Source organism: Bemisia tabaci, chromosome 10 (assembly GCF_918797505.1).
Source record: "Bemisia tabaci chromosome 10, PGI_BMITA_v3".
NCBI lineage: Eukaryota > Metazoa > Arthropoda > Insecta > Hemiptera > Aleyrodidae > Bemisia > Bemisia tabaci.
The window spans coordinates 14958666-14977483 of record NC_092802.1 but is presented as its reverse complement, the minus strand read 5'-3'; the positions used below and the strand labels follow the sequence as shown (position 1 = coordinate 14977483).

The following is an 18818-nucleotide window of genomic DNA, read 5'->3' as shown; positions in this document are numbered from 1 at the left end:
CAAGAGGATCCTCCAATCTAAGAACTTCTTCGGAAATCTATTTTATACCATTACCTGAGCATGACCACATCATATAAGTTGTTTCATCATGAAGTAATGAACGATAGTCTGTTTATGAGAATTTTGCCGAGACACATTTACAGTGGTGCCGCAGAAACCAACACAAAAATTCCCGTATTTGTCTCATTTATAGCCTGTAGTCCCAAGTAACCCCATTCTACCGTATCTCAGTTTGCAGAGTTGCAGACTTTTTGTCATACCTACTGTCTTTACTAGATAAAAAAAACCACTCAACGGCATTTCTTCAATACGCCGAGTCGGTGATTCTTCTTCTCTATGCGTGAAATTGATTCTGTGAAAATTTCAAGCCATAATGTTGGGTCGGTCTTCCCGGAAAAAAAAATTAGGAACGGAGATTTGGAAAAATGTCCATGGCGGTCAGGGCCGGATGTAGGGGGTGGCCACATGGGCCGCGGCCCATGTGGGGCGGCAAATAAGGGGACGGCAAATTTTACAATTTTTTTAAATGTAGGTATAAAAAAAATCGGATTCAGAAAAAAAACTACAAACGAGATAAGGCAAACAAAATCTCTTATTTCCTGAGAGTGTAGTAATTTCTATTTTGTCGTCTTTCGGTGATACAAGAGACAGCGCGGCGCCGCGGCGCGCGCAGGGAGCAATGATGACGAGGACTTGAGATAAAAAGAAGCCCTCGGCGCGGCGCACAGTGGATCGAGTAAGTTAGAGAGGTCGGACATGAAATTTTCGACTAAAACTGCACATTTTGATGTTTATTTCGTCCCATTTTAAATTTCAAGGAGTGCTTGAAGAAGAACATTTTACGAGGAAACCAATGGAACCCCTTTTAGAACCTCAAAATTTTGTATGAACAGAGTTATAAGCTTTTAAAGTTTCAAAATTTTGTCCGACCTCTCCTATTGACTCGATCCACTGTGCGGCGGTCGGCATGTAACACATACCTAGTAGCGCCTACAAAACTGCGTGAATACTTCACGCTTTGCGTCGAACACAGTGCGGTCGGCGTGAGACGCATGGCGCCTACAAGACTGCATGAATACTTCACGCATTGCGCCAAACACAGTGCAGTCAGCGCGGCGCGGAAGCGGAAGTTGAAATTATTAACCCCCATTAATGTTTGTTCTTTCACAATGTTTTCGTTCATTTCTTATAAATGCAAGGCATTGTCCACACAGAGATAAGTTTACGGAACTTAATTTTTGCGCAAAGTTCCGTGAACTTTAGCTAGTAGTGTTGATAGAGCTTTCGCAAAAAACGTGTCCAACACGAGTCAACGCGTCTTAAATATGCACCCCTTTCCCTCCGGCACGTTCACTTGATGGTTTTTTATTGATGTCTCAAAACGACTGAGAAGGGGGCGGCAAGTAGGTAAATCCGGCCCTGATGGCGGTATGCGTTTATGCAGTTTCAGAGGCTAAGTTGGGTGTGTGTATGCTAGAAGGAACTATGTTGCACGGAGACCCTTTGCACAAAGCTCCTATAAACATATGTTTAATGCAGAACCACCGAGAAAAAAAATTCGGTTGCAGCAGTGGCGATTCTTAAAAGTTCACAACACTATTTTTCCTCCATTAAAATGTATGTAAAACAATCGATCCGTGATGAGGCAGCTTGCTTCATGTAAAATCGATATTTTTAATGAATTTAAATGGAGGAGAAATAGTGTTTCCAAATCGCCTGTGGGTTGCAGGGACTGAACTTCGATTGATATTAGACACAGAACTTTTTGGCTTTAGGTCATTGAAGTTTTTGGTCACTGGAACTAAATTTTGGTAAGCTGGACCAAAGTTTGGTTTCTGTGACCGATAATTTTAATCACAGAACCGAAAAAGCTCGGTTATTCAGTGAGCAAAGAACTTTTTATCTCCGTGAAAATCAGTAAATTCTCTTCAAACCGACAGCCATGTCCTAAAACTTCATTGCACCGTAACTTTCGACAGCTTTTCTACATGGCCACAACAAAAGAGGCAGTCCTAAAAATGAAAATTACATAACGAGACGACCAACAACGACAGAGTCATAGATTCTCCCACCCGACTCTTCCACCAATAGTGACGATATGATCTCAGGTGAAGTCAAAAATGAAGTGCTCACCTCTGGTTTTTTCTTCGGAGGTTTATTCTTTGTCCAGCATCCAACGATCTTCCCTTTCTCTGTTCGCGCGCCATGGTGTTCCATCTCCTTCTCGCTCTCCTCCTCATTGTTCTGATTTCCTTCGTTTACATCGACTCCAGAAGGCCGCCGAATTTTCCGCCAGGTAAGCAACTTTAATTTGAAGCACGTCGGATCAAAACGGCACAAGTCCACTTTTTTACGAAGCTGAGATATTAGTGCCTTTGGAAAGTGTTTTTAAAGCCGCATCCAAATAAATAAAAAATAAGTGGTGAACATTAAGTTATGGCGGTTTCGGTTTACTTATCGGAGAAAATTCATTCTTCGATATATTTTGAAAATGTTAAAAAAACGGACTAAAACTCAAAAAAATCAGTTCCTCGGAGGGAGTTTATTGGGAATTTTTTAAGTTGCGTTTTTCCAAATTAACTGTGTCGTCCAAAAACAATTCTAAAGTTATACCATTAAAGTTTCAGGATCAGACAATTTTTGGCGTAAGCATACTGACTGCGGATTTTTCGGCTGCTTTTTTAAGCTCATAGAGCAAATAAAAAAGCCTCCATTTTGTAGTTCTTGAAAAGTTAGAAAAATTGATTTTGTGCCGTTTTGATCGTAAATGCTCAATTGCATGCTATATCATTGCTATCCGTATCTCTGACGTATAATGCGAGTTAAAGCAAATTTAGCTTTACTTAAGGCGCATCAAGTAAATTCCAGACAATTTTAGATATTGAGATTAAACTAAACGGAGCTAAATTATAATTTCAAATATACTGAAAGAGATTCGCCTAACTTGATTACACTATATCCAGCTTTGTCTATCTTCACAGAGGATTTAAAAAATTAGTCGGTAGTCTACTTCTTCATCTGGCCGGTTGGAAAATATGAAGCAGGTTTAATTATGATTTCTAGAGTATTAACGATTTCAAAAAGAAGTACTTTCGGCAGGCGACATACAGATACGCTGGATTTAGACATATTTTTCGAGATTTGGGTCGGAAAAAGTCGAACCGTCCAAATCGAAAAAAGCGAATTAATGACTGCAATAGATGATGTACCTTCAAAACATCATTGGCATCCTTAAAGAGACTACTTTTGTATGTTTTTTTAGCATAATCGTGCAAGGAGCGTAGAGCGATGAAAATATTGAAAACTGCAATATTTTCACCTAATCTGGTCCATAAATGCCGATTTTAAACAGCCAACAAGATGAATCGCATGTCTCAGGAAGATAGGAAATTTGCAATGCAATGAAAAATCACAACTTATTTCAATTTTATTGCAATAAAGCTCTATAAGAAGTGCCCCTTCAATCAGTGGATAGGCAACATGCACAGCATTCTAATGTAGTAGAAATAATCTTACCATGGGACTGCGGTTTATTGGAATCGGTGCTATTGGGCACAACCCTCAAACTCAATATCAAGAAATCTTCAGATATCGATTTTTAAAGTTTTTAAAGTTAGGAACTTCGTCTCCCCGGCCCGCCCCATAATTATCCGAGGGGGCTAACATTTCGACCGAGTTAAACAGGTAGGAACTAAGCCACATCAACTATTGCCAGTTAGGCCGTGCAATTTATCACATGAAAACGGTTATGCGTATTTTCGCGCAAAATTCACTGAATTTCCGCCCTGGTTCGAAGCAAATTCCTTAAAAGTTTCAAGGGAATCCGCACAAACTTTCTCTCGTAAAAAATTAAATCACCTAATTAAATTTGGCAAAAGCTGACGTGGCTTGGTTCCTTTCTGTCAAGCGCGGTCCATTTTACCCTGACACCAGAAGCAGTTGGTACAACACCTGAGCAATCTCTGGCCGAAACAAGGGGGGGGGGGGGGCAGAATCGGCGGTTTTGGAACAACCTCTCTGGTCGTTTTTACAGTTTTTGGTATCAAGGCAGCACTTAAATGTCTCAAACTTTTGCAGATTCGTCTGGACTATTTTAGTTCTGAAGCACGAAAACAGTACAAAGCTCCAAACAGTACAATCTATACTAATAAAGCAGACTTCACGTTGATTGACTCACTCACTGACTGACTGACTGACTCACTCACGTATCAGCGGATCTCGTGAACGGGAGGCCGTGTGACCCTGAGATTCCGCACTGGGATCCCTCTCTACCCCGAGGCGCCGGATAAGGGAGGATTTCGCGATCCGCCCGCCGGTTCGCGGGATATCGCGGTCCGCGTGGGTCGATTTTCCCGTAAGGACAACGGGTGCGAGAGAGAGTGCGAGCGAGATGGAGCGATTTCCGCGTTTCGCGCTGGAAGACAGCTGATAAATTTTACGTGTGTTCTTCTGGTACGCGCAACGGGTGCGAGGAAGATGGAAGGAGTTAAGCGTCCAACGAGTGCGAGGAAGATGGAACGAGTTCGGCGTCGCGCTGTTGGAAACGCCGCGCCATGATTGTTGCGAGCTCCGACTCGTGCATCCGTTGCCGGGCTACTCTCTCAGGGATGTGAAAATCTGGAAAATCTGTCTATGCATCGGCATAGAATAAAGAGACTGACGTAGTCTCTTCATTCTATGACATTGGTTCGCGATTTTCGCGATTGGTTCGCGCATTGGTTCGAGTTTTCTTCCGTTTTTTTGCAAGATTAGTGAAAAATGTGCTCCGCGGAACCTTTCGTTTCGTTTTTTTTTTTTTTTTTTTTTTTTTTGAAAAAATTTACCTGCTCAAGTTCGAAAGTAAAAAAATTGTTGTGATTTAGTCTTCACGTCGCCTGGGGTTACTTTTTGTTACTTTTATCTTCTGTTTTGAAATAATTAAGGCAAATTCTCGGGAAATTTTGAGAGAAGCTGTTGCTTGGCTTCAAAAATAAAATAAATAAATCAAAATGGAACATAAAGACGGTGTGCAACGCTTCAATCGGAGGAGAAGCGGGGGTTTCGCGCGCATTTCATCAATATTTGACTCCGATCGTGGAGGGCGCTCTTGATACAACTATTTCACCACGGAAGATGTCCAAATTGCCGCTTGCTAGATTGAAGGCGTTCTATACTGTGATGACGGCTCGGTCACACTGCGCAGTGCGCCTGCAGACGCGGTGCTGACAGCGGAGCAAAACTAGAACATCGCTTCGACATTCTTCACCTGCTTTCTGTTTCTATCATAGTTTAACCAAAACACATGAGTCTTACTTGCAAAATTTTAAATCATCGCTAATGCTCTTTTTTTTTTTTTTTTTTTTTTTTTTTTTTTTTTTTCAAAACATTAAATCTTATATAGGAAAACCGATGGTTACATCCCATATGGTTCTCGTGAAATTAAGATTGGATTCTTCCAATTCGTCACTTTTAACAAGCAGAATTGAAGCGAGCAACTATTTGAACTCCGGAGTGGGTATGTGGTATCATACAAAATTGAAGGAAAATCATACGTTTTCGCCCATCTCAAGTAACAGATGTTTATGAGTTTCATGCGCACATTTACGTAATCTTAATTGAGTCAGAGATTCGCGTGTATGCCACGATATTGATGTGAATAACGCGCAATTGTAATGATCTTAAAAATTCGCTAGGAACACGACGTATTTGCCGTGATACCGTGGTGATTATCGTGTAATTTCTAATTTGTTTTACAAAATCCCAGGAAAAATCAAGTTTTCTCCGCGATGTAGATGACAAACCCGCCATTGCTGTGAATTAAACGAAACCGCTGGTTAAATCCCGTAATTATTTCGCGGCTGAAACTCACCAGCTAACTTCAATTAAACATTGAACTGACAAAAGTAACAAATCTTTATGAAAATAACCAACTTTTGATTGGGAATTTTTGATTATTATAATTATCATGTGAGCTTATTGCAGAACAGACCAAAATAGCAGCATACTACTAATATCAACTTTTTAATCAAACCAGTGCGTCTCGCCAATTTTGAAATAGTAGATAATAATTCAGAAACACAATTAGTAACTGATCACTAATCACAGTGATTGCTGATGGTGGGGTTTTCCTGTGCGTAGCACGGGTTTCCTGCTAGTCTATACTAATAAAGCAGACTTCACGTTGATTGACTCACTGACTGACTGACTGACTGACTGACTCACTCACGTATCAGCGGATCTCGTGAACGGGAGGCCGTGTGACCCTGAGATTCCGCACTGGGATCCCTCTCTACCCCGAGGCGCCGGATAAGGGAGGATTTCGCGATCCGCCCGCCGGTTCGCGGGATATCGCGGTTCGCGTGGGTCGATTTTTCCGTAAGGACAACGGGTGCGAGAGAGAGTGCGAGCGAGATAGAGCGATTTCCGCGTCTCGCGCTGGAAGACAGCTGATAAATTTTACGTACGTTCTTCTGGTACGCGCAACGGGTGCGAAGAAGATGGAAGGAGTTCGGCGTCCAACGAGTGCGAGGAGGATGGAACGAGTTCGGCGTCGCGCTGTTGGAAACGCCGCGCCATGATTTTTGCGAGCTCCGACTCGTGCATCCGTTGCCGGGCTACTCTCTCAGGGATGTGAAAATCTGGAAAATCTGTCTGTGCATTAGTTCTGTTTTGAAATGATTTAGGCGAATTCTCGAAAAATTTTGAGAGAAGCTGTTGTTTGGCTTCAAAAATAAAATAAATAAACCCAAATGGAACATAAAGACGGTGTGCAACGTTGCAATCGGAGGAGAAGCGGGGTTTTTGCGCGCATTTCATCAATACTTGACTCCGATCGTGGAAGGCGCTCTTGATACAACTATTTCACCACGGGGGATGTCCACATTGCTGCTCGCTATATTGAAGGCGTTCTGTACTGTGATGACGGCTCGGTCGAACAGCGCCTGCAGACGCGGTGCTGACAGCAGAGCAAAACTAGAACATCGTTTCGACATTCTCCACCTGCTTTCTGTTTCTATCATAGTTTACCGAAACACATGAGTCATACTTGCAAAATTTTGGATCATCGCTAATGTTTTTTCCTTTTTTTTTTTCTTAATTTCAAAGCATTAAATCTTATACAAGGAAACCGATGGTTACATCCCATAGTTCTCGTAAAATCGAGATTGGATTCTTGCAATTCGTCACTTTTAACAAGCAGAAATGAAGCGAGCAACTATTTGAACTCCGGAGTGGGTATGTGGTATCATAAAAAATTGAAGGAAAATCATACGTTTTCGCCCATCCCAAGTAACAGATGTTTATGAGTTTTATGCGCACATTTACGTAGTCTTAGTTGAGTAAGAAATTCGCGTGTATGCCACGATATTGATTTGAATAACGCGCAATTATAATACTCTTAGAAATTCGCCAGGAACACGACGTATTTGCCGTGATATCGTGGTGATTATCGTGTAATTTCTAATTTGTTTTTCAAAATCCCTGGAAAAATCACGTTTTCTCCGCGATGTCGATGACAAACCCGCCATTGCTGAGAATTAAACGAAACCGTTGGTTAAATCCCGTAATTTTCGCGGCTGAAACTCACCAGCTGTAACTTCAATTAAACATTGGACTGACAAAAGTAACACATCTTTATGAAAATAACCAACTTTTGATTGGGTATTGTTGATTATTATAATGATCATATGAGCTTACTGCAGAACAGACCAAAATAGCAGCTTTAATCAGCATACTACTAAGCTCTGCATTTTTATCAAACCAGTGCGTCTCGCCAATTTTGAAATAGTAAAAAATAATTCAGAAACACAATTAGTAACTGATCACTAATCACAGTGATTGCTGATGGTGGGGGTTTTCCTGTGCGTAGCACGGGTTTCCTGCTAGTGAGGAATAAAAGGCAGTGGCCCCCAGGAATAGTTTCATTCAAAATAACCTCCTTTTGACGATAAAATCGAGCCGACTCAACTATAACCTCAACTGTTTCTCTCGATAAATATTCAACAACTTTACTGCCATGCAAAACAGAATTTGTCGCTCTCCGTAACTCCCCCATTGGAGTTTGGGTCGCTTGGGTCGGGGACCGGTACAATCTCTTCATCGTCGCGACTACAACTGTTCTATATGCAAGTAAACTCCTGGTCGTCTTGCTATTGGTTGCACTAAGAAGTGCATAGCTTGCAAACTAGTACGGATGTTCCTCTCAGTTATTGAAAAAGCAGCGGCAATGTTCCCGTTTCCTCTTCCTACAGGCTCTTCCTTTCCCCTCCCCTCCACCCCTCCTCCCCCTCCCCCCTCCTCCCCCTCCTCCCCCTCCTCCCCCTCTTCCCCCTCCACTCCTCTCCCCTTGAAAATTTTCATATTGCACGGTTAAAGAACCGTAAAGTTTCATATTTTTGGCTGTAGGGCTATTTTTGGGAACTGAATGGTAAACACCAAAAATACCTATATCATTCGCCGAAAATTTACGGTTGAATATTTATTAAAAGACAGTCAATTTTCATGAAGGTCATTGAAGGTAGCGTATCTGTTCCAACTTGGACTTTTAAAGTGTCCTTAAGTACTTGACTTTCGGCACCAAAAATATCTTTCTTAGACCAGCTTATTCACATACTGTGCAGTTTTGTGCGGGTGTTGATTATTTTCATTTTTTCGAGTTGGTGTGTTTCCGTTCATACTGATTCAATTAATGTTAGGTATATTTTGTTTCTAAAATAGGTCGGAAAAGGTTTTTTTTTTGGAGGGGCCGTGGCCCCCAGGAAAATTGTTTTTGGAAAAAAGTTACACAAAATCATCTTTTTTGGACCCAAGGAATCGACTCCTTCAATGTTCTTACTTAAGGTGATTCGATGGACGCCATATTTTGTGTCAGAACGGTATGCGATATATCGCATCAATTGGTTCCATTTTTTCAGCTACTCGTCATTTTTCTCCAATTTTGAGATCGCAATTCTGTTGTCAGGAGACTTAAGCACTCACTTACCAATTTTAACAAAGAAATTCAACATAATAAAGGCGTGTTTTTTTTAGAGAGAAAGCATCGCATTCGACACTGATATTGAAACTGCACTCTAATCAATCTAATGCGATGTTTTCCCTCTAAAAAACCACGCCTTTATTACGTTGAATTTCCTTGTTAAAATTGGTGAGTGCTTAAGTCTCCTGACAACAGGATTGCGATCTCAAAATTGGAGAAAAATGACGAGTAGCTGAAAGAATGGAACCAATTGATGCGATATATGCCGTTCTGACACGAAATATGGCGTCCATCAAATCACCTTAATCCTGGGACACCCTGTACTGTCTCTGGTGCCCCCGGACGGCCGAACTTGGACTAGAGAAAAACCGAAGGAGTTTCCACGACAGTCTGACATCCTCTAGCGGTGTCCTCCAGAGGCAGGTGTCCTCGAAAACTCCGAAACTGGCGGCCACTTTCCAGTCCGGTGACTGAGGACCGCGGGCCGACAAAGGCGGGCTCAGACGCTTCTTCGACGATAAATTGTGCTTTTGGAGGTCGAAAGACGGAAGACCAGCACATGACCTCCCTCAACAAGATCTCCAGACTCCTATCGATAAGACTCTTTCACAGCTGTTTACTTTCACTTTCACTTTCCGCCCACTTCCCATTCCCCTTGTAGGTGCACAGCGTCTCCTTAAATGAATGATAACCATCAGTGCTGTTGCTATGTGGAAGGCCCCTAGTAGCAGAGTTGCATAAGAAGTATTTAAAAAAATTCTGTTTTATAAAAAAGTTTAATTTTTCACGATCTTGAATTATCATAGTTTAATTTAACCGTCGAGTAATTTTTGCTTCAATCTTTGTGTTGCTATGTGGAAGGCCCTATTAGCAGAGCTGCATATGAAGTCTTAAAAAAAATTCTGTTTCTAACGCACTTGTAAAGCAGGCCTTGACACCCTCCCCCCTCCTCCTGAGTGGCGTTATGTATTTCATGAGCCAGCACTATGGCCGAATTGTTTTTCCGATCCTGTGACGACTTAACTTCGAAATTTTCAGAACCTTTATGGATCAGTTTAACCTGAATGTTTTTGTGATCTATTATTCAGTGTCAGAAACATTTACATTTTTAAACGGTGCACTTGAATTGCAAGCCGTAAAAGTTGAAAGTCTCTCTGTAAAAAGCTTGAAACTGTTTTATTGTATCCATTTGCCCTAGTTTTTTCACTTTAAACTCGAGGTGTCAAAACATTCACTATTAAAGAAGGATAGCGATATGCATTTTATGAGCCAGCCCTATGGCCGAATTGTTTTTCCCATCCTGTGACGACTTAACTTCGAAACTTTCAGAGCCTTTATCGATCACTAATCTGAATATTTTTGTGATGTATAATTCAGTGTCAGAAACATTTACATTTTTAAACGGTGCACTTCAATTGCAAGCCATAAAAGTTGAAAGTCTCTCTCTAAAAAGCTTGAAACTGTTTTATGGTCTCCACTTAACCTAGTTTTTTCACTTTAAACACGAGGTGTCAAAACATTCACTATAGAATGCGGATTTAGTAGCCACGTCATTCGATATTTTTCTTAATACTTCTTCTTCTTTCATATTTTTCTTCTTTTATATTTTTTTTTATTTTACTTTTTATCGTCACTATCGATACGGAACTCGGGAGCCGAGTATATCGCGACTCAAGCGTCTGAAAATGCCCGGGTATTTTCTTTTTCATTGTTCAATCGATACATGAGGTGTTTTCACTATTCAAGTTATTTACGTTGGTTGTTATTATTTACAGAGTATTGTCATAACAAAGAGGAAAAGTAGCATGAATTTTTCAACACAATCGCGTCGATTTGTTTTCCACTAAAAAAAATCGTAGCATCAAATGAAAACCCCACTATTTCGAGAGCTAAGATCCGCGGTCACTGAGTTTAGCCATCGATTTAGTATCTTCCAGTCGGTTAGTCTTATTTACTCGATTAAGCTGGCTATAGACTTGCTCCATTCAATCGGGATCGTTTTTGTAAGTCCATCTTTTTTATTTCGCTATCTAATATTTCCTCAATATTGTGGAGGGGAAAATAAAAACTGTGCGGATTTGCCGGTGTTTTCCATCACGAGAGACAAAAGTTTACGGCCTCAAGAGGCAATCAGAATGAAATCTTTTGATGCTAAAATTTCGTATGATATAAATTGACGTCTTAGATTTGCGTATTAATTAAAATCGTTTAAGGGTATAGAGAAAATCAAGAATAATCTCCCATCAAGGAGGTGAGATTATATTTTTTATAAAGTAGATTCGGCCGTCTGGAAAAATCCGTTATTCGTCACCGAGACATCAAATGAAATATTTTGGTATTGTGCAAAGAGTTCACATTTGGTCATGCAGTTCATCATTGTTCTGATCATATTCGGCATTCACAGTGATTTCGCTGTCATTAGCATATCTGATCTTATGGGATTTGCTCAGGATGGATGGGATCCCCTAACCTCACTGGCAATCAACGTAAGTAAAAAAATAGTAGACCTATCGAACCTACGGTTATTTTACGTCATAAAAATCGATCCCGATGAAGCATTTACGCACTTCATTGAAGCTTTGCATGAGAGCTCCATTCAGACCATTGCGATATCTCATCCCAGCACAATAACTAGTTCTGTGCTTACTGACCGTCCCAAAAACATGATCTTCATCCTAGATGACGTCGATCAGTTGTTCGACTTAATTTTCTACACAATTTCACGATCAGAACAGTTCGAATCAAACCGCGAGAAGGTGAAGGCTTTAAAAACAAATAAAGTACATTTGGGTGCAATTTCAATTGGACTATGCCTCGTTATTGTATTGAAACTGACAAATTGTACAACTGGCTAGGACGGAGAGAAGATTGTAGTCACAAGATAAACATAAGATCCTCCGAACTGGAGGATGGCTCGATCGTGAGTGATTCGGTCCACAACAAGACGCGCGACCTTTACTGGAATAAAATTTGGAATTTTAAAAACCATCTGATATTCATGTTAAAACATTTCGATAAAAATACAAGAAAGTCGACGCCGAAATCCATGCTCAACGAGACTCACCGAAATTCCAAGAGAGATATACATGAAAGCTTAACTTTTTGCTTTAAATTCTTTTGGCGGTTCTTCAAAGGCCACAGAACCGTTATTTGTTACAAAGATCTCTGTCAAAGATACGATCCCTTCAAAGAAACTCTCATTTCATATCAGGGCGGCACTGATGAGACTTTTTTCGATTTCTCTTGGAAAAACATGCATGAAAAACCGCTCGGAGTACATTATTACTATTCTGGATGTGGTAATTCCTCGAAGATATCAATTAATACACCCCAAAGTGGCTGGCTCAGCGTTCTTAACAGTGCTCTTTATGCTTTTGAAAGCTCTTTAAATTGCACCACTAGATATTATAATTGCATTGACGATGATTTTCTGACCGCAAATTTTCAGATCAAAGATAGTCTCAGATATGGAATCGATTTGATATTCCTTTCCTCCGGAATAATGAGGGAGGGAGCTGATTTCTCAAAATACGATTTTTCAATCAGTTTTGACTTCAACGCTGTGTGTATTGCCACGCCGCATAGCGTTTACATGCCCCAAAGTCTGGTAGTTTTCCAAGGATTTAAACCTGTTGTATGGTTTTTCATCGCTGTCACAATCGTCATTTTTTGCGCCATGCAATGTTTGTTCCAGTACGCGCAGAGTGAATTATTCTATCGTCTCTACACAAATGCAGAGATCGATTATTATAGAGATAGCTCGTCACTGTTGACTGTATACGCATACTTCATTTGTGGGAGCCCACCGTCTCTACATTTAGGCCAACTTTATACTGGGAAGGTATTCTTCGTGATCATCAGTTTTTCTGCAATAATAATATCCACGGTGTTTCTGAGTGGTATGACGACTCTACTGATAGATAGAGTTTTGTATCCAGAAATTGATACTCTAAAGTCTCTTGAAGAGTCTGACCTTTTAATTCAAACTTTAGAATATACCAAGGACGAAACAATGAGAATGTTTGAGCAACTTGATCAAACTGAGCCTTTGAAATCAAAAGTGGTCGACAGTTTCAGATATTACAGTTTAATGATGATCGACGATGCATTCTCAGAGTCAAATCTTACTGCTATATCAGACTTTACCATGTTCGAAAGTTTTTTTTCAGGGATGAAAGAAAAATTCGGAAACGTGAATGAAGAAGTAATAGAAAATTTTCGTTCAATGGGAGAAACAGACGCATTTCTTGTGGACGTACCTTTCTCATCGTCGTCCAAAGTTAATCTCCGAATTAAAAACTACTTTACAGATATTTGGTTTGAGTATCATATTGTAAGAGAGTGCCTGATGGCATATCCATTGATGAGCCCATTCAAGAGAGGTTCTTTTTACTTCGAGAAGTATAATTGGATGCTCGCGCAATATTTTGAAAATGGACTAGCCCGCCGGCTCTTGGAGGATTTTGCGGATATCAGTCAGATAATTTTCGAAGATCCCGAGGTTGAGGATAAAGGGGAGCCACGTCCGTTTAGCATAAATGATTTACAATCGGCATTTATTGGTCTCAGCATTGGTTTGTTCCTGAGTTTTCTAGCGTTTTTAGGAGAACTATCAGTTGATCACTTTCAACACTCGATCTTCATGAAATTTCTCTCACGATTGAAGGGCTCTGTTTTGAGGAAAATCAGGAATGGAGTTTAAGCTCGAACTGCTTGTGCATTGAGAGAAAAGATGTAGATATTTGTTTTTTTGGTTTAATCTCGGTTACTAGAATACAAGAGGGATCCATTTTCCGGCCATTCAGTTGCCATTCCGTGGTTATCAAAAGAACCAACAGATGTAACAGATCTATCGTCTATCTATTAACAAATATATCGTTTATTGTAGGTTCGCCTTTAATTTTGTCGCATATGCAACCAACAAACCGAGGAGCGGTTAGGGTAGGTTAGGTTTAGGTTAGGTTGGATTAAGTTGGGTTGGGTTAGGTTAGGTTAGGTTGGGTTGGGTTAGGTTAGGTTAGGTTAGGTTAGGTTATCGGTTTGGTTGTTAGGTTAGGTTAGGTTAGGTTAGGTTAGGTTATCGGTCGTTTTTGGATATCAGTCATATAATTTTCGAAGATCCCGAGGTTGAGGATAGTGGGGAGCCACGTCCGTTTACCATAAATGATTTACAATCGGCATTTATTGGTCTCATTTATTGGTCTGTGAGGAGACAGGTTGCCGAAGAAGGTCCTTGATTGGGTTCCTCCTGGGAGAAGGCGCAGAGGGCGCCCAATGAAAGGTTGGAAGGAGGGGATTGAAGCGGAAATGTTAAGGTGCTCAATGCCCCAAGATTTGTGGTTTGAAAGAGAGCAGTGGAGGTTAGAGAGTCGTAGAGCGCGAGGGAGTGCTGTAAAGCGACTTATATGTATGTATTTATTGGTCTCATCATTGGTTCGTTCCTGAGTTTTCTAGCGTTTTTAGGAGAACTTTTAGTTGATTACTTTCAACAATCGACCTTCATGCAATTTCTCTCCCGATTGAGGAGCTCCGTCTTGAGAGGAATCGGAAATGGTGTTTAAGGCTCGAACTTGGCACCTTGATCGAGAGGGAAGATAAAGAAATTCGTTACATTGGTCCATCAAAAATAGAGGGTCCCCTCTGCGGCCGCTCAAATGCCATTTCGCGATTATCAAACAATTCGAAGATTTGGAGAGAACTATGTGGTGATGATAAAAATTACACCTAAGTTGACTGTTCCAAAGTGAGAGCGCCTTTAAGTCATCCCAAATGAGAGGCTTGGAGGGCAATGTGCATAAGTGCAGTAATTGCTATTTCGAGAAATACGTGCTTGAAGGCTCGAAATTGCATGGATCCTTACGGCGGAGAGAAAGTTCAAAATAACTTTTGGATGCTTAAAAATTGGAATTTGGGAGCGTATATTCAACTAAGGCTAGTTTTACTTGAAATCATTAATATCTCAATTTTTTCAAAATCTGCACTTATGCGCCTTGTCGTCCAAGCCCCCTCTCCCCCAAATATGGTTCATGTCCTATTCTATTAGCTTTTTTTAGAGTTGACCCTCTTATCGTAAATATCGTTTTTATGTGCTTTTGATGGAGTTGATTCTCTTATCAATTGTAAATAACTTCCTTACTATGTCTGTATGGTGATAAAATGTGAATTATAAACTGTTAATTCAATGCTGGTTGTCTGCATTTTTCTTAAGTGCATATGAGAATCAAATAACAATCGATTTACTGATCTAGGGTTTTTGGTCAGTGTCGATTGCAACCAGTGGCGATTCTTGCACTTTGGCAACACTGTTTTTACTCTATTTAATGCACGCTAAACAATCGATTCGAGGCGAGGTATCCATCCCGCCTCACCTAAAATATCAACAGTGTTGCCAACTTGCTGGAATCACCACTGATGTAGCGAGAGCCCATAAACACGGTCGGCTCGCGCCATAGGCTTGTGATTTACCTTTGCCTTTCCTCATTTCCTACTTTAACTTAAGAGACTCTTGGCCCAGATAAACATGTACATATCAAAATTGAAAACAAGACGACGGTTCCAACGTTAAGACGTTGGAGAGTTAGTTAGTTATTATAATTTTAAGACATTCAGCGTCTCAGGCTATTAACGTCTTTACAGATAATTTTGAAAATGGGAGTATAAACGAAAAATTAAGATTTTTAAATTAAGAGAGGTGAAGAGTTTTAGAATTTTGGTGGTAATATTGGGTTCATCGCATGTAAGAGGGTTTGTATTTCTGTTGATTGTAGGAGAGTAGATCTGTGATTGGAGATATCGGAGGAAGAGCAGTCCATGAGTATGTGTTTGATGGTTAGAGGTGACGAATTGCAGAAGTGGCAGATGGGTTGGTTTTCTTTGGATATGATATGACTGTGAGTGAAAAAAGTGTGACCTATCCTGAGACTTTTATTTGGACTTCACATGATCTTGTTTTGTGCTCGTCAATATGTAAAAGTTGTTTTGCACGGACGGAAAAGAGCGCTGCAAGACGCTTTTGAACTAGACGTGGAGCGTAACCTAGGAAACATACATATATACATGTCATCGTAGGGTAAAATTTAGAGGTCATTAGTGAAGGGGTACTTTGTACCCAAAGATTTTTTTAGAACTCCGACGACAAAAAATTTGAATGATCCTTGAAACAGTCATTAAAAAAAGTACGTTGCAGAGTTTTAAGACGTAAGAATATTCATTTCTCAAAGACAAGCATACTACCATTACATAGAGTGGACAAAATAGGAGGAAAAAGGTAGAAATGGTAACTAAAAAAATTGAGAAAATAGGTATTGCTTCCCGCCACGAATAATGGCGCCGATACCCATGGAGCAGTGCGGGTCTTTACCAATGGATACATTAGTAACATAGCCGATGGAAAACGATGGGAAAGAGCGTCCACTCGAGAGAAAATAACTATGTCACACTTAAGTATTACAGAATCATATGTCAAACACGCTCGCGAAAGAGGGGTATGGGGGCATGTCGATGTAAAAGCACTTTCCGTTCCTACACTCCTTTCCCTCCCATCAGGTAGCTTGTGATTGGTCTTATTATTGTATCTCTAATAGGTAGACAAATGTCTCCTGAATTCCACCTCATAAATTTTCTCCAGTGATTTCTTTCCACTAAATTCATCTCCTGCTATCCTTAAAATTTAGAGAACCAAAAATTTGGCGCGCCAAGCTACAAATTGCCTAGATTTTTGGTGTAGCGTAACTATGACTACAAGCATGTATTTCAATTCCGATTTAAAATCGAGGGTGGATTTTCGTAAGGATTTTATATCGATTGCCTTTCATTGCAACGCCTGAGAACATGTTTAAGGTGATTCGATGGCCTCCATATTTTGTATCATAACGACATGCGATGTATCGAATCGATTAGTTCCATGCTTTTAGTCACTAGTCATATTTATCGAATTTAGTGATCCCTTTTCTGTTGTTACAAGACTGAAGAATTCTTTTTCCAAATTTGACAAAAAAAATCAACGTAATAGAGGCAGGGATTTTAGAGGAAGAGTGTCGCATTCGATTACAGTTTTGATATCAGTATCTAATACGATATTTCTCCCCTAAAAAAACCCTGTATTTATTACGTTAATTTTTTGGTCAAATTTGGTAAGTGAATGGAGAATTTGAATGCGAATTTTTTATTGCTTCATCTGATAAAGCTTAGAGAGTTGATTTTACAGTATTTTTTATAATTTTTTTCTGATATGTGAAATAGTGTAAAAATAGATTTAAAAGTGAGAAAATGCACCGCCTAGTGACGTCATCTGGAGGTATTTCCCATCTAAACGCACGTATTTTAGCAGATTAGATCATTTTGTTACAGCTTCTCCAATAATCGCTCAATCATGAACCAAGGAATACTCGTGTCTAGTTCTCTCAGTAGTTTCCACTTTAAGACGAAATTCATCAAATTTCAGACACCCGCAAATTCTCTATTTGTTAGTCTCATGCATGACAACAGAAATTCGATCTCAAAATTCGATAGAAATGGCAAGCGGCTGGAAACATGGAACCGATCGATTCGATATACCGCATGTCGTTCTAACACAAAATATGGCGTCCATCGAATCACCTTAAAGCCTTGTCCGCGTGAAGGTAAACGGAAAATACTATACCATTGATTAACAATTTTTTTAGGACCAAAATGGCTCCCGGTAATCGGCAACTTATACGCCGTCCAGAAGCGGTTGGCAAAGATGAAATTCCTCCATCTGGTATTCACGGAATTGGCAGAAAAATACGGACCCGTGGTTGGACTTCGTTTGGGCCTGTTTCGAGTCATCATCGTTTCCGATTATGACAGCATTCGTCAGGTCCTCACCAAAGATGAGTTTGTGGGTCGCCCACAAGGGTTCATTTTTCGCCTGAGGTCGTTCGGGAAAAGGCATGGTAAGTCTAGTCTCCTATTTCAACGGATCACTCACAGAAAAGTGAACTACTATGAAAAGGAATTTTCTCTTTGACCCAAAATAAAACGAAAATCAATTTTTTTTTTACAATCAGAACCATTCGCCGTTTCCCGGTTTCACAAACTTGACTCTATTCCAAGGTCTTACAATGAAGTTGAACAATATAACCTTAGAGGACAAGAATTTAAGCCTTCGCAATTTCTGTCCAAAATCGCTAATTTCTGCCCGTAGAGTCCGGAAATTTTTAGTAAGTGGTGCTCATCAAGTTCCTAGTAAAATTCTAATTTGGAAGTTGAAGTTTTGCGACGCTGAAAAAAGTTAATTCTTTTGTCTGGCAAACTGCAAATGGGCCGCGTTTAGCAGAAAGGAACCAAGCCACATCCGCCATTGCCAAACTTAATCGGGCACTTTAATTTTTTACATAGGAACGATTGTGCGGATTCCTTTGAAAATTTTATGGAATTGGCTTCGTGCTATGGAGAAAATTCACCGAAATTTGCAAAAAAATCCGCACAACCGTTTTCATGTAAAAAATTAAATTGCTCAATTAAATTTGGCAATAGCTGAAGCGGCTTGGTGCCTTTCTGCTTAACGCGCTCCAAAGCAAAGCACTTGAAAGAGAATAAAAAGAATTGAATTTACCCTCAAGCTTTCCATTCTAACCAGAAAAAATCGCTTAAGTCAAGAAAGAATCGCTTGAATCAAATGATTTATGCTTGATCTCCCTGGTAAAAATTGGCGATAAGAGCTGCGTTTCAAAATACCATAGGAATTCTTATAGCCGGCTAAAGAAGGATACAGAAAATCATATAGCTGGCTGTAGAATGCGGAGAAAATCGTACGGCCGGGCTATACGAAGCGATAAAAAATTATGCAGCCGGGATATAGTTCCTATCGCCGGGCTTCACACTTTATCACCTGGCTGTTGCT

General features: G+C 40.2%; 2 protein-coding genes across 4 annotated transcripts in view; both read left to right on the top strand.

Annotated features, from left to right (window-relative positions):
• Positions 1-2141: 2141 nt before the first annotated feature.
• LOC109037742 (methyl farnesoate epoxidase) overlaps positions 2142-18818 on the top strand; it is a 26679-nt gene continuing 10002 nt past the window's right edge. The window contains exons 1-2 of one of the 3 annotated variants that reach the window (XM_019052549.2): positions 2142-2296; positions 17617-17868. In XM_019052549.2, the coding sequence (XP_018908094.2) occupies positions 2206-2296; positions 17617-17868 (343 nt within the window). In that variant the 5' untranslated portion in view covers positions 2142-2205. Of the gene's footprint in view, positions 2297-10574; positions 11440-17616; positions 17869-18818 lie in introns of those variants that run through there. The other 2 variants (XM_072305184.1, XM_072305185.1) reach the window with 2 other exon arrangements.
• On the top strand, positions 11419-13961 carry LOC140225632 (uncharacterized). Its single transcript, XM_072305183.1, has one exon. The coding sequence runs from the start codon at positions 11763-11765 to the stop codon at positions 13653-13655; it is 1893 nt and encodes a 630-aa protein (XP_072161284.1). The 5' UTR covers positions 11419-11762; the 3' UTR covers positions 13656-13961.

Coding starts and splice junctions, on each gene's coding strand:
- LOC140225632 (XM_072305183.1), top strand. CDS start 11,763: ATGCCTCGTTATTGTATTGAAACTGACAAATTGTACAACTGGCTAGGA.